Raw genomic sequence first — 12,148 nt, 5'->3', positions numbered from 1 at the left:
TGTTCAGCAATGCTTCCCCAATGCTAACACATTACAAATGTGTGGACAGGCCATAGCACAACAAAAGTGGAACAAAACGAAAAGCAGAACATCCGTGGTATAAAAAGTTATGGGATTTCAGCAGGAAGCTATGGGGTATTTATTTATTTAAAAACTAGTTTTGTTGTTGTTGTTTAGTCGTTTAGTCGTGTCCGACTCTTCGTGACCCCATGGACCAGAGCACACCATGCTGCTATTCATTTTTTTTAAATGGGATATATCCACTGAATATGACTGCCCAATAAATCAGGAATCTACCAGGTTGCCTCAGCCTCTGGGGCAGATTGATTGATTGCATTGCTTGGAAGTGGAGCAGTGTGACCAGCCCAAGATTTTTGCAGGAACAAATAGTATTACAAATAGTCACCTCCTTGATAGCACCATGAGCACACATAATCACAGCGTGCTATAAAAGGGACTTCTGGAGGGTCCTTCTGAGCCAGAAATACTACTACTACTACTACTACTACTACTACTACTATATTATTTATACCCCGCCCATCTGGTTGGGTTTCCCCAGCCACTCTGGGCGGCTTCCAACAGACATTAAAATACAATTTATATTAAAATAAAATACAATCTATTAACCATTAAAAGCTTTCCTAAAAGAATTCAACTTTGTCTGGATTGTGCCTTGTGTACAGATACACAGCCAGGCCCAAGCAGATAGGTTGCTATAAGCTAAGGACCTATCTTTAAAAGTTATCCTCTGGATCCTTTCTGATCTACTGAAAGCCACACCCCCCCCCCCAGTTATCTACCAGTGCCGGTAAATCTACTTTCTGCCCGTCCCTGTTGCACAATATGAAGGCCTTGAGATAAAGGGGAAAGTCGGTTTGCATGTGGCGGTAATATCATTGCTGTAAGACAACCTTATAAAACGGATTGCAACATGTTTATTATTTATTTTTGCCTGCCGTTTCTTCAGCTCTTCCCCATGCAACACATAAGGTTTCTGTAAATTTCCTTTCCTTTTCCTGCTGACATCTGCAAGACCAGCCTTGGTGGACAATTGACATCATTTTCACTTCCCTGAATGACAATTCTTTCCAGCAAGTAGGTTTAACCTCTGGCCCCAGGGAGAAATGTGGCCCTGCAGCCTTCTCTGACTGGCCATTGGAGTTTTCTCTAGGGCACACCCGCTTCCCCCAAACCAGACCCTTTCCCAGCAGAGCTCTGCATCCTCCTTGAACGTTTTTGCCTGGCTGGAATGAAGCCTTGAACTCTGATGATGCCTCTTGCTTGTGTGCTTAGAGGACACAGTGAGAGGCGTATGAGTATGTCAAAACAAACCTACTGTACCAAGGTTGAATTCACATTGGGAGGCCTACCCATGTTTGCCTCTAGGCTCAACCACAACTAGCATGCGCCAGTAGGGTTGCCAGACTCAATAGAGGACAGGACTTCTGTGCCTTTAATTGCCATTGGTGGACTGCCTACCGAATTATCATTCTTATGTGAAATCACGTGCAGGATTTGAGATATGAGCACTGGAAGAAAGTAAAGAGTGGATTTTGCAGGGCTTAGAAAATAAATGTGGATGCAGCTATTAATGAGGGATAACAATAGGAGAAAAACATCAGGGACAGAGGGTCAGGAAGTCAAGAAGAAAATGTGTAACAAAAAACCCGATATATACGATTGGAGTTTGCAATCATATGGGAGATTTAATTATTTAAAAAAAGCAAATAGTAAACTCAGGAGTTAGGATGGGCAGGTAGTGAAAACTACTGAAGTACAAGGGGGAGGTATCATTGTGTAGGGAGAATCGCAAGGTTGGCAGAAGTTTTTCTTTTCTTTCTTAGGAAAAGAAGAAGAAAAAGCCAAGTCCCTTTCCTGAAACAGCCCCAGAAGGCTGAGCATGCTTAGTGGCCATGGAACGCCGAGAGAGGGAAAGGGATGGAACGGAATGGAGTAATCTGAGGAGGGTATGGCCGGCTGGCAAGAACGATGCACCAGAGCACTCGATTCTGTGACATTTTGTCGCAGGTCTTCTTTATTTTTAGTAGCTTCTCGAGCTAGGGGTTGATCTCATTCTCTCTGTGTGTGCCATGCGTATTGACGGAGGCACTGGAATTAAGAAATACCACGGGCTGGCAATGGGTTGCTACAGTTTCAAGCAAGGGGCATTCACAGCCCTACCTGAATACGCTGGGTATCTGACCAGGGACCTTCTGCATGCATAGCTACTGCTTTACTGCAGAGTCACTGCAAGCAGGGCACTCTCCACGCCTGCAGTTGCCAGCACCAGGCATTCCTGGCCCCTGATAGCCTTCTCTATCATAAGCCATCCGAGATGGTGGCCATCGCAGCCTTCCACTTTAAACTGTTGAGGTGGAGGAGAATGGGTGGATGGACTCTCCCCGCCACCCTGTTCTGCAACTCCTATAGGAACCACTCATGGTGTAAAAGGGGATTGTGTCACAAAGACACACCCCACTTTTCATATCTACATATCCTCCCACTTCTGCTTTCTTCTTTGCATTTAGAGAATTCTCCTTGTGTTTGAGGCAGCAGCACAGATTTTCTTTCTCTTTAAGGTAAGCACCACCTTGATTGGGAGGAACAGGGGATACTTTTCCTCCTTGATGGAAGCTCTGTGCTTTTTATAGTCCTGTGGCAGACTATCTATCTATCTATCTATCTATCTATCTATCTATCTATCTATCTATCTATCTATCATCTATCTATCTATCTATCTATCATCTCCTAAAAGAAACTCTGTGGGATTGCTGCTTTCTGTCTTTTGGAATTTGCTTTTTCCTGCCCCTGTTCTTGCAGGTTAGAATTAGGAACACAGCAAGCTGCCTTATATTGTATCAGACCATTTTGCTCAGGATTGTCAGACTGGCAGTGACTCTCTATGGGTTCAGGTAGAAGTCACTTCCAACCCTACCTGGAGACATAGCTGCCAAGTTATCCCTTTTTTAAGGGATTTTCCCTTATGCTAAATAGGCTTCCTCGCGAGAAAAGGGAAAACTTGGCAGCTATGCCTGGAGATGCTGATGCGGGGGATTGAACCTGGGACCTCCTGCATGCAAAGCAGATGCTCTACCACTAAGCTAGAGAGCTCCCCACCCCTGCTACCGATTACTGCAGCTTTGAAAGAAAGAGAGGAGGAAACAAAGTGGGCAGCAGGATGTCAGGATGGGCAGAATGTTAGCCTAGGACCAGAGAGACCCGAGTTCAAGTTTCCCTCTGCCACACGAGGCTCACTGGACAGGCCTGGGGCAATTGTTATTGCTCAGCCTATTCTACTTTGCAGGATTTTTGTGAGGATAAAATCTCTCTCTGTGCATGTGTATAGAACCATTATCGGAACAGGATAACACAGTCATAGCTGCAGAGCTGCTGTTCCCACAGTGGTTTAACAATCAATCCATCTCCCCAGGGAATTCTGGGAATAATGGTAGCGGTGGGAGGGGGATAGGGGTCTCCTGACACCTCTCGGCACCCTCAACAGTTCCCAGAATTACGTGGGCACTTAAAAAGTGCTATCGTAGTGCTTTAAATGTGTGCAGGTGGTCTCAGGCTTTGTACCTTGTGGTAACTGGATGATGAATGGGAATCATCAGTCACTGGATGTCCAGGTGGAGAAATACTGCCCTGGTTGCCAGCTAAAAGGTACTGTGAAGAAAATGCTAATAGGTCTACATGGTGAGTTGTTTGCCTCTGCTTGCATCCCCTCCAAGTGTCCTGGTTTTCCAGGGAGGGACAACCCCGGAATTACAGAAACCACCCTGGTTTCTGATTTGATCCTGGAATGTCCCACTTTTCCTTTCTCCTCGCTTCCTCATCTTGATAAGAAGTGGTAGAGAGTTCAGACACCCCCCTCCAGAAAAATCCAACCACCTTCTGTCCTTTTTGGAAACAGGAGACTTTGCGCTGTGTGTGCAGGTAGAAAACGGAGTTACGTTCATACTGAAAATGAAATGCCTGCACCAAACAAAGGTAGCGGTGAAGGTGGCATACGAACCCCTTCTTATAATTTTGAAGGAAACTGTAGCCAATACGCTTTCAGTTCTTTAATTGCAATGTTTAAAGGAAATGTGTGGAGTCTTTGTTCCTTCATTGTAAATGGAGCCTTGCGCTGTCTATTGAGAAGTCACACTGTATTGAATGGAGCTTACTCCCAGGTAACTGGGTAAAGACTGTGCAGCCTTACACTGCAATCCCACTGAGTTCAATAGGATTTCCTCTCTGGTAGGTTCTTGATCATTCTCACAATGTCTTCTATATTATTATTATTATTATTATTATTATTATTATTATTATTATTACTCACCTTTCCCCCCTGACAGGGACTCAAGGAAGCTTACAGCTAAAGTTTTGTTACATTCCATTTATCTGCGGAAGGCATAGCTGTCAACCCTCCCCTTTTTTGCGGGAAACTCCCTTATTCCAAGCCACAGCTGCCAACCTTCCCCTTTTTTGCTAGAAATTCCCTTTTTCCAGCGCTGTTTCCCACTGCTATCCTAGATTGTTAGATATACCATAGCGTAGACTGTCCCCGGGACAGGTGAGGCTGCTGATCCCTTATTTTCAAATCTGAAAGTTGACAGCTATGGCGGAAGGCGTCACACACGATCCCTTCCACCACACTTTCCCCCCTTTACAACAATCCCATGAGGCAGCTTCGGCGGAGATGTTGCCATTGGCTCAAGGTGACATGCAGATATGACATACATGTGTGTGGCAAGATCAAATGCGGGAGAAGCTTCCTGGTTTGGAATAGAATGTCCCTATTTTCACCCGAGAAATGTTGGTCTTGCCTCAGATCAAGGTACGTAACAGGCTCCTGGTTGACAGGAAGTTACCACAGTGTGGCAATTGCTCTTGATCTCCAAAGAGGAAGAGAGAATGTAGAAACTTTTGCTCTGACCTGCTGTTGTGTTGTGTTGTTTTTTTTTAAAAAAAAATAGTGATTTTTAATTTTTAATAAATAATAATAATAATTGGGGTGGGTCCGGAGACAAATGCGGGCAGATCAACAAATGTTACCTTTAGTTTTTGCACACACTCAAACCCCACTCTCCATCCTCCACTCTGGAGGAGCGAGGCGCGTGGTCAGGGTTCAAAGACAAACTCCAGCTCGGCTAGGAGCTTGAAGGAGGGCCAGGCCTGGGGAGAGGGCTGAGGCGCAGATGGATAGGCTTAGAGGGTTGACTTTGGGCTCCAAGGCCTGACATTCCCCACCATTGGCATTGCGTGCCGAGGTACCAAGACTTCCCACCAATAACACACACTTCACACAGAATTTAAGTTTAAGGTTTTTGGCATTAATTTTGGCCACAACTTTATTTAAATACAACTAATGTGAGTGTATTAATGTGAGGAATTAAGATTGCCGGAAGAAATATCAACAACCTCAGATATGCAGATGACACAACCTTGATGGCAGAAAGTGAGGAGGAATTAAAGAACCTTTTAATGAGGGTGAAAGAGGAGAGCGCAAAATATGGTCTGAAGCTCAACATCAAAAAAACCAAGATCATGGCCACTGGTCCCATCACCTCCTGGCAAATAGAAGGGGAAGAAATGGAGGCAGTGAGAGATTTTACTTTCTTGGGCTCCTTGATCACTGCAGATGGTGACAGCAGTCACGAAATTAAAAGACGCCTGTTTCTTGGGAGAAAAGCAATGACAAACCTAGACAGCATCTTAAAATGCAGAGACATCACCTTGCCTACAAAGGTCCGTATAGTTAAAGCTATGGTTTTCCCAGTAGTGATGTATGGAAGGGAGAGCTGGACCATAAAGAAGGCTGATCGCCGAAGAATTGATGCTTTTGAATTATGGTGCTGGAGGAGACTCTTGAGAGTCCCATGGACTGCAAGAAGATCAAACCTATCCATTCTTAAGGAAATCAGCCCTGAGTGCTCACTGGAAGGACAGATCGTGAAGCTGAGGCTCCAATACTTTGGCCACCTCATGAGAAGAGAAGAATCCTTGGAAAAGACCTTGATGTTGGGAAAGATGGAGGGCACTAGGAGAAGGGGACGACAGAGGACGAGATGGTTGGACAGTGTTCTCGCAGCTACGAACATGAGTTTGACCAAACTGCGGGAGGCAGTGGAAGACAGGAGTGCCTGGCGTGCTATGGTCCATGGGGTCACGAAGAGTCGGACACGACTAAACGACTAAACAACAACAACAATGTGAGTGGTTGCTTAGGCATTGGTTCCCCAGCCATCTGTCCCCCGCCTGGGACAGATCTGACTCCCCTAGCGTACTGGGGAAGCCAGGATAGGTAAGCACCCTCTGAGGGAGGCTGGGGCAGGGCCACCAAGCCCTTGACCTCTCCCCCAGATGCTCCCCGAGGCTCATGCGCAGTCCTAGCCCCTACCGGGGGTACGGACAAACATGTGGAGCCCCAGGATTCCTTTAATGGAATACCCCTAAAGGCAGCAGCAATTTTGAGGGGCAGGCCCAGCCAAATCCGTACCCCTCCACCATCCAATTTGAACCAATGCCTAACCGCAACCTTACAAGTTGTGACATTTTGCTATGTAGTAGGCAAAAACCACAAGGCACCAGCCAATCAGCCAAGTGGCAAAATTCCTACTAGGCCCCTGCATCAAAACGGACGACCCCATGACAGGCACAGCAACGTCATGCGCAAACAAAACCCCTAAATATAGGGAGGGAGGGAGATCCGTTGCAAGCACCAAAAGTGAAATCGTAAGCTGCTTGCTCAGTATATATAGGCTGTGGCTGTCAATCAAATAAGTTGCAACATAACATTTCCCCCAGCAACAATACCCCAGTGGCCATCCAAACTGACCCACCCAACAAACCAGGGAAATGTCTTGTTAACCCTTCTGCAGCCCATGTTCTCCTTAAGGGGAGAACCTGCTTAATCTATGCAATGCTGAATCCAGGTCTTGAAGGGACTTTGAGGTCTCTTGTCCAGAGCCAGATTAACCATTAAGCAAAATAAGCATGTGCTTAGGGCATCAAGGGAAGGGGGCCACCACAGAAATTTCAGACCCTCCAAGTGTCCCTATTCTCCTTGGATATCCCTGATTTAGAAGAGCCGTCCCAGTTTCTGATTTGATCCCGGAATGTCCCGCTTTTCCTTAGGATGTCCCTATTTCATTGGAGAAATGTTGGAGGGTATGGAGTTATCTGACCCCCGAGCCATCTGAAGCCATCCTGTATAAGTTAGGTTTTTGTTTTTTTTAAAAAAAGTTTAATGTTTTATTATGTTTTTATATATGTTGGAAGTGGCCCAGAGTGGCTGGGGCAACCCAGTAAGATGTGTGGGGTATAAATAGCAAAAATATCATTATGGAATGGGATTTCCCTATTTTCATCGGAGAAATGTTGGAGGGCATGAAATTTTCCGTTGTTGGTTTTTCTATGGACCAGCAACTCAACTTTTCAGTTTACAAATTCTGAGAAAAAAATTCTGTCTCTATTAATTAAAGCACTAAATCACGAGATTCATCTGTAAGCTAGCAATTAATTTGTTCATGTCATGAAATGAAGTGGAAGTATACAAAAAGAAACATTATTTTAGGGTTTGTTTCATTTCAAAAGATAAAATTTTATTTTACAGTTTATTATTGTTTATACAGTGGTGCCTCGCTAGATGAATGCCCTGTAAGACGAATTTTTCGCTTAACGAAGAGATTTTTCTAGCGGAGGTGGAACGAATTAAATTTGTCTAGCGAGGCACCACTGTATTTTGAATCTGGCATTTATGGAAGCAACAAAATCCTTTTAAGTGCTTAGGGTCTCTAAAGGTCTTAATCTGCCCTTGCTCCTGTCCAAGGCACTGCTTGCCCCTCTCCATCCTGGCCCAGTCTGCACAACTGCCCAGATGGAGATACTGCTCCATCTTCTCTTCTTGCCCTTATCACTGCTTGCAAGATCGAAGAGGGTTGCTGAACAGGCAGTGATAGCAATGAGGAGCAGAAGCTGCAGTGGTGGGGGCCCCTGGCCACTGCCCAACAGTGGCAACCCCTGGCCAACCCTGAATGCGCACAAGGAAGGGAGAATGGAGAAGTTTCTTCTTTCCTCTCTTTCCCATCTGTTTGGCTAAGCAAGTGCATATTCTGGGGCACAGGGGATGGGGACTGAGTAGGTGGTCGTAGAGGCTTTATCAGTAAATGCCTGGGTGTTCTCCACCCCTTGACAGCATGACTTATGGTGCACGCTGATGCTCTGTCTCGCTTGCGGGGTCGGCGAGGGAGGACTGTTCTCACTCTGTGGTGAAGCAGGGCAGGTTTTCTTCACATGATCAGGGACATTTTCTCTTTTCTGTCTTGTTACTCCATATGTTCCAGGAGTAAGGCTCCCTAGCAAGAGAGCCCAGGCCAGTAAATTGTGTCGCCCGAGGCATGCTGCAAACGTGCAGGGTGTGTGTGGTTGTGTGCATTTCCTTTGGGCTCCTATGAACCTCTAGTTCAGAGGTCACCAAGATGCTGTCTGCGGGTGCCATTGTACCCGCTAGTAGCCACTTCTGCTTCCCTCTGGGACTCTGGTCCTTTGACAGCTGCCTAGCAGGTAGAAATTCAACAGGTGAAGCCTGCAGGGGAAAGCCTCCACCTCCTCCTCCACCTCCTCCTCCTCCTCAAAACATTTTCCTGTGCCGTTAAGAGGCAAAGGAACTGTGGCAGAGAACACGGCAACTGCTGTCACCGTGGACAAATGGCTCCCAGCTCCCAAAGGTTTGTCAACTGTGCTACTACTTTTTTCCCCTGGGCCAAGAGTGACACAGAGGCAACCTTTTCCCCCTGTGTGGGCTAATGAAATGCAGAGCATCTCCTTGGCAGCCTTCACTCCATAATAACACCTCATTCCCCACCTTGCAGGCACGGGGCTGCAGCAATCGACGTTCAGAGGGGAGAGGACAGGCTGGGAGCTGAAGGGTGAGTATTTGGTCTTGACTTTTTTTAAAGGCTTGGGAGGAAAGCTGAGAATTCTCATTTCCTGGTCGCCATCAACATTTATTTGTATTCTGCCTTTCTGCGGTAACCTATGCCAGGATATTTCTGAATACCACATGCTGGGGACAAGGCTGTTCTATGGGTCATCTCTGTCCTGCCTGTGAGCCTCCAGAGGTGTTTGGTTGGGTTGCTGTGGCGAATAGCATGCTGGACCTTCTCCTGCACATTGGGCCTAATGTTCTTGCTTTGTTTCAGCCAAGAAAAGGGAGAAGACTTCAATAAAGGAGACTCTCAGTCAAAAAGAATGAAGAGCACAACTGCACTGACAAACCTTCCCATTGATAATTCTTTTCCAGACCCCACAGGTCTTCCCTATGATTATGAATATGACGAGGAAGCATATATATTTCAAGAAACCTTGCGAAAAAGGTTGAACATTGTCCCTATGATAATTTACAGCCTTGCCTTCCTGCTGGGGGTCATTGGTAATGGGCTGGTTATATTCATTGCCGGCTTCCGTATGAAGAGGACAGTCAACACTGTCTGGTTTCTCAACTTGGCCATTGCTGACTTTGCCTTCACTTTCTTCCTTCCCTTGAGCATTGTCTACCTAGCCCTGGACTTTCATTGGCCCTTTGGCCTGGCAATATGCAAGTTGAACACTACCCTTGCCTTCCTCAACCTCTATGCCAGTGTCTACCTCCTCATGATCATCAGCATCGACCGGTTCATTTCTGTGTTCTGGCCTGTGTGGGCTCAGAATCATCGGACACCCCGGCTTGCTTCCTTTGTGGCCTTCGGTGTTTGGATCTTGGCATTGGTGCTGTGTTCTCCAAACCTCTATTTCAGGAATACAGCCCCAGCTCACAGTGATCCAAAGAAGACCAACTGCTACAGCAAATATGGTAGCCTTAAGGAGCATCGTGCGATGAGCATCAGCCGGTTCATCTTTGGCTTCGTCATCCCCTTCAGCGTCATCGTCATTTGCTACGGGGCGATTGTTCTGAAGCTGAGGAGGAACCAGTTGAGCCAATCAAACAAGCCCTTCAAGGTCATCACAGCAGTGATTGTGGCCTTTTTTGTCTGTTGGATTCCCTATCATGTCTTCTCTTTCATTGAGCTGAAAGCACACGAAGGTGTAGATCTGAGTTTGGTGTTGATCATCGGCGTTCCGCTGACAACCAGCTTGGCTTTCGTCAACAGCTGCCTCAACCCCATCTTGTATGCCTTCATGGGGCATGATTTCAAGGAGAGGCTGAGATACTCACTCTTCTCTGCATTTGAGAGTGCCTTCGCTGAGGACAGCAGCCAGAGCTTGGTGACCAACAAGACCAGATCTTCAGTAGAGTTAGACTCCCAGGGTGTATGAAACTTTCTGCTTCCAAACCCCACCCTCCAGGGCAAGATTGTGAAATGCATCCATTCAGAATCTACCCTGCACTGTTTATAGTCCTGGCTAGAGCTGGGGAAGTTGTAGTCCAAATCATCTGGAAGCAACCAGCTGGGTGAAGGCAGATCTACAGTATGTGCATACGGTGTTTTTTTATTCCAGCCGGAACTCACTGGAACTCAGTTCTGGCACCTCATTGCCATTATAGGAGAACAAGGGAGGCTTTCATGGTGAGTTCCTGCACCTCTTTTTCTAGAAAAATAGCACTGTAGGTGCATATATCATTCTTTTGTGACCTGATGTTTCATGCTATGCTATGTGGACTTTTTTTTCAAAAAAATTGATATTGGTCTCTTTGTAAAAGTTTTATGGACAGCCATTTAAAAAAACAAGACTGTCTTAACTCTGCATTGACCTTGTATCCCTGTATCTAAATAAAAGTATTTGCTTTGATGTTGTTGTTGGATTTGAATTTGCTTTGTATGTTGCCACCCTGAAAGGCAGATGTCCTTGGAGGTCCTAGTTTTCAAGCATGCCCCCTTCAGTGGATCCTTATCAACCAACTCTGGAGCAAATGGGGATACAGTGGTGCCTCGCAAGACGAATTTAATGCGTTCTGTGAGTCAATTCGTTTTGTGAAAAATTCATATTGCGAATCCCATAGGAATGCATTGATTTTTTTTTTTTTGCCCATGAGAACGCATTAATTGAATTTCAATGCATTCCTATGGGAAACCGCGATTCGCTAGATGAATTTTTCACAAAATGAATTTGTCTTGCGAAGCAACCTCCGATCGCAAAACCCATCCATCTAGCGAAAAATTCATCTAGCAGGGCATTCGTCTAGCGAGGGACCACTGTATAAAAAAGCAGGGATGGGGAACCTGTGGCCTTCCAGATGTTACTGAACTACAATGCCCATCATCCTTGACCAGTGGCTTTGCTGCCTTGGGGCTGATGGCAGTCGGAGTCCAGGAACATCGCCAGAACCCTGAAACTCAAAGATCAATTCCCCAGAGAGAAAAGGAGGTGGCATTGAGTTGATGAGGGAAAGAGGGAGGCGAATGAAGGTTAAGGAGGGGGTGAAGAAATCCACGAAGCCACCCCTGCTGGTGTTAACGCCTTGGAGCCTTTCCCATGCAGCATGTTTGCATTGCAGGTACATGGAGGTGGAAAAGCTGGATCAGGCCCACTAGCCCGACACCAACTTCCACGTGCTCATCTGAATGCCTGAACAAAGCCTGTCAGCCCACAACTGCATGCACATAGACTTTGGGAACTTAGGAAAAGCAGGCTAGTTTCCCAGGGCCCCCAACTGCCCTGGTAGGCATTCACACGAGCGCATGACAGCCAACAGTGGGATCCCACTGTGCCCTCTATTCTTCCCCATCCACATGGGGGTGCAAGTATGGATGGGTGGAAGGATCTGCCAATTTCAAGTTAGAAGAGTGCCTTGGGGCATTTTACACTCATCTAAGTTTGCAGCAGCAACAAGTTCATAGAGACTTCTCAAAGTCTAAACCAGGAAGGGGGAAACACTGTGAATCTGAGGGCCAAATTCCACCGTGGGCAACCTTCGGGGGGGGGCACATGCCAGTGGGGGGTGGAGCCAGAGGCAAAAATCGGGTGGAGCAATGGATGGTGCATTTCAGCTACACAAAAGTTTTTCTACACCCACCGACCTTTCCAACTTCCATCCATCCAGGCAAGTAAGATGGAATATGGCAGTTCAATGACTGTTAACCCAGGCAAAAGCATGCAGCAGGGAGAGCACAGAGGCGGAGCGCTGATGTCACCATGCCAAGGATCCATTGATGGATGTTGC

The 12,148-nt window shown here is 46.4% G+C and overlaps 1 protein-coding gene across 1 annotated transcript; it reads left to right on the top strand.

Moving 5' to 3' along the window:
* The first annotated feature begins 2,500 nt into the window (after positions 1-2,500).
* On the top strand, positions 2,501-10,776 carry LOC118087222 (chemerin-like receptor 1). Its single transcript, XM_088672586.1, has 3 exons — positions 2,501-2,579; positions 8,859-8,915; positions 9,189-10,776. The coding sequence occupies exon 3, from the start codon at positions 9,238-9,240 to the stop codon at positions 10,300-10,302; it is 1,065 nt and encodes a 354-aa protein (XP_088528712.1). The 5' UTR covers positions 2,501-2,579; positions 8,859-8,915; positions 9,189-9,237; the 3' UTR covers positions 10,303-10,776.
* Positions 10,777-12,148: the final 1,372 nt, after the last annotated feature.

This window comes from Zootoca vivipara, chromosome 6 (assembly GCF_965207765.1).
Source record: "Zootoca vivipara chromosome 6, rZooViv2.hap1.1, whole genome shotgun sequence".
Lineage (NCBI taxonomy): Eukaryota > Metazoa > Chordata > Lepidosauria > Squamata > Lacertidae > Zootoca > Zootoca vivipara.
The sequence above is the reverse complement of the archived record's forward strand: the minus strand, read 5'-3'. Positions and strand labels throughout refer to the sequence as shown.

What these genes read in the sequence shown, in the direction of transcription:
- LOC118087222 (XM_088672586.1), top strand. Translation starts at nt 9,238, where the DNA reads ATGAAGAGCACAACTGCACTGACAAACCTTCCCATTGATAATTCTTTT.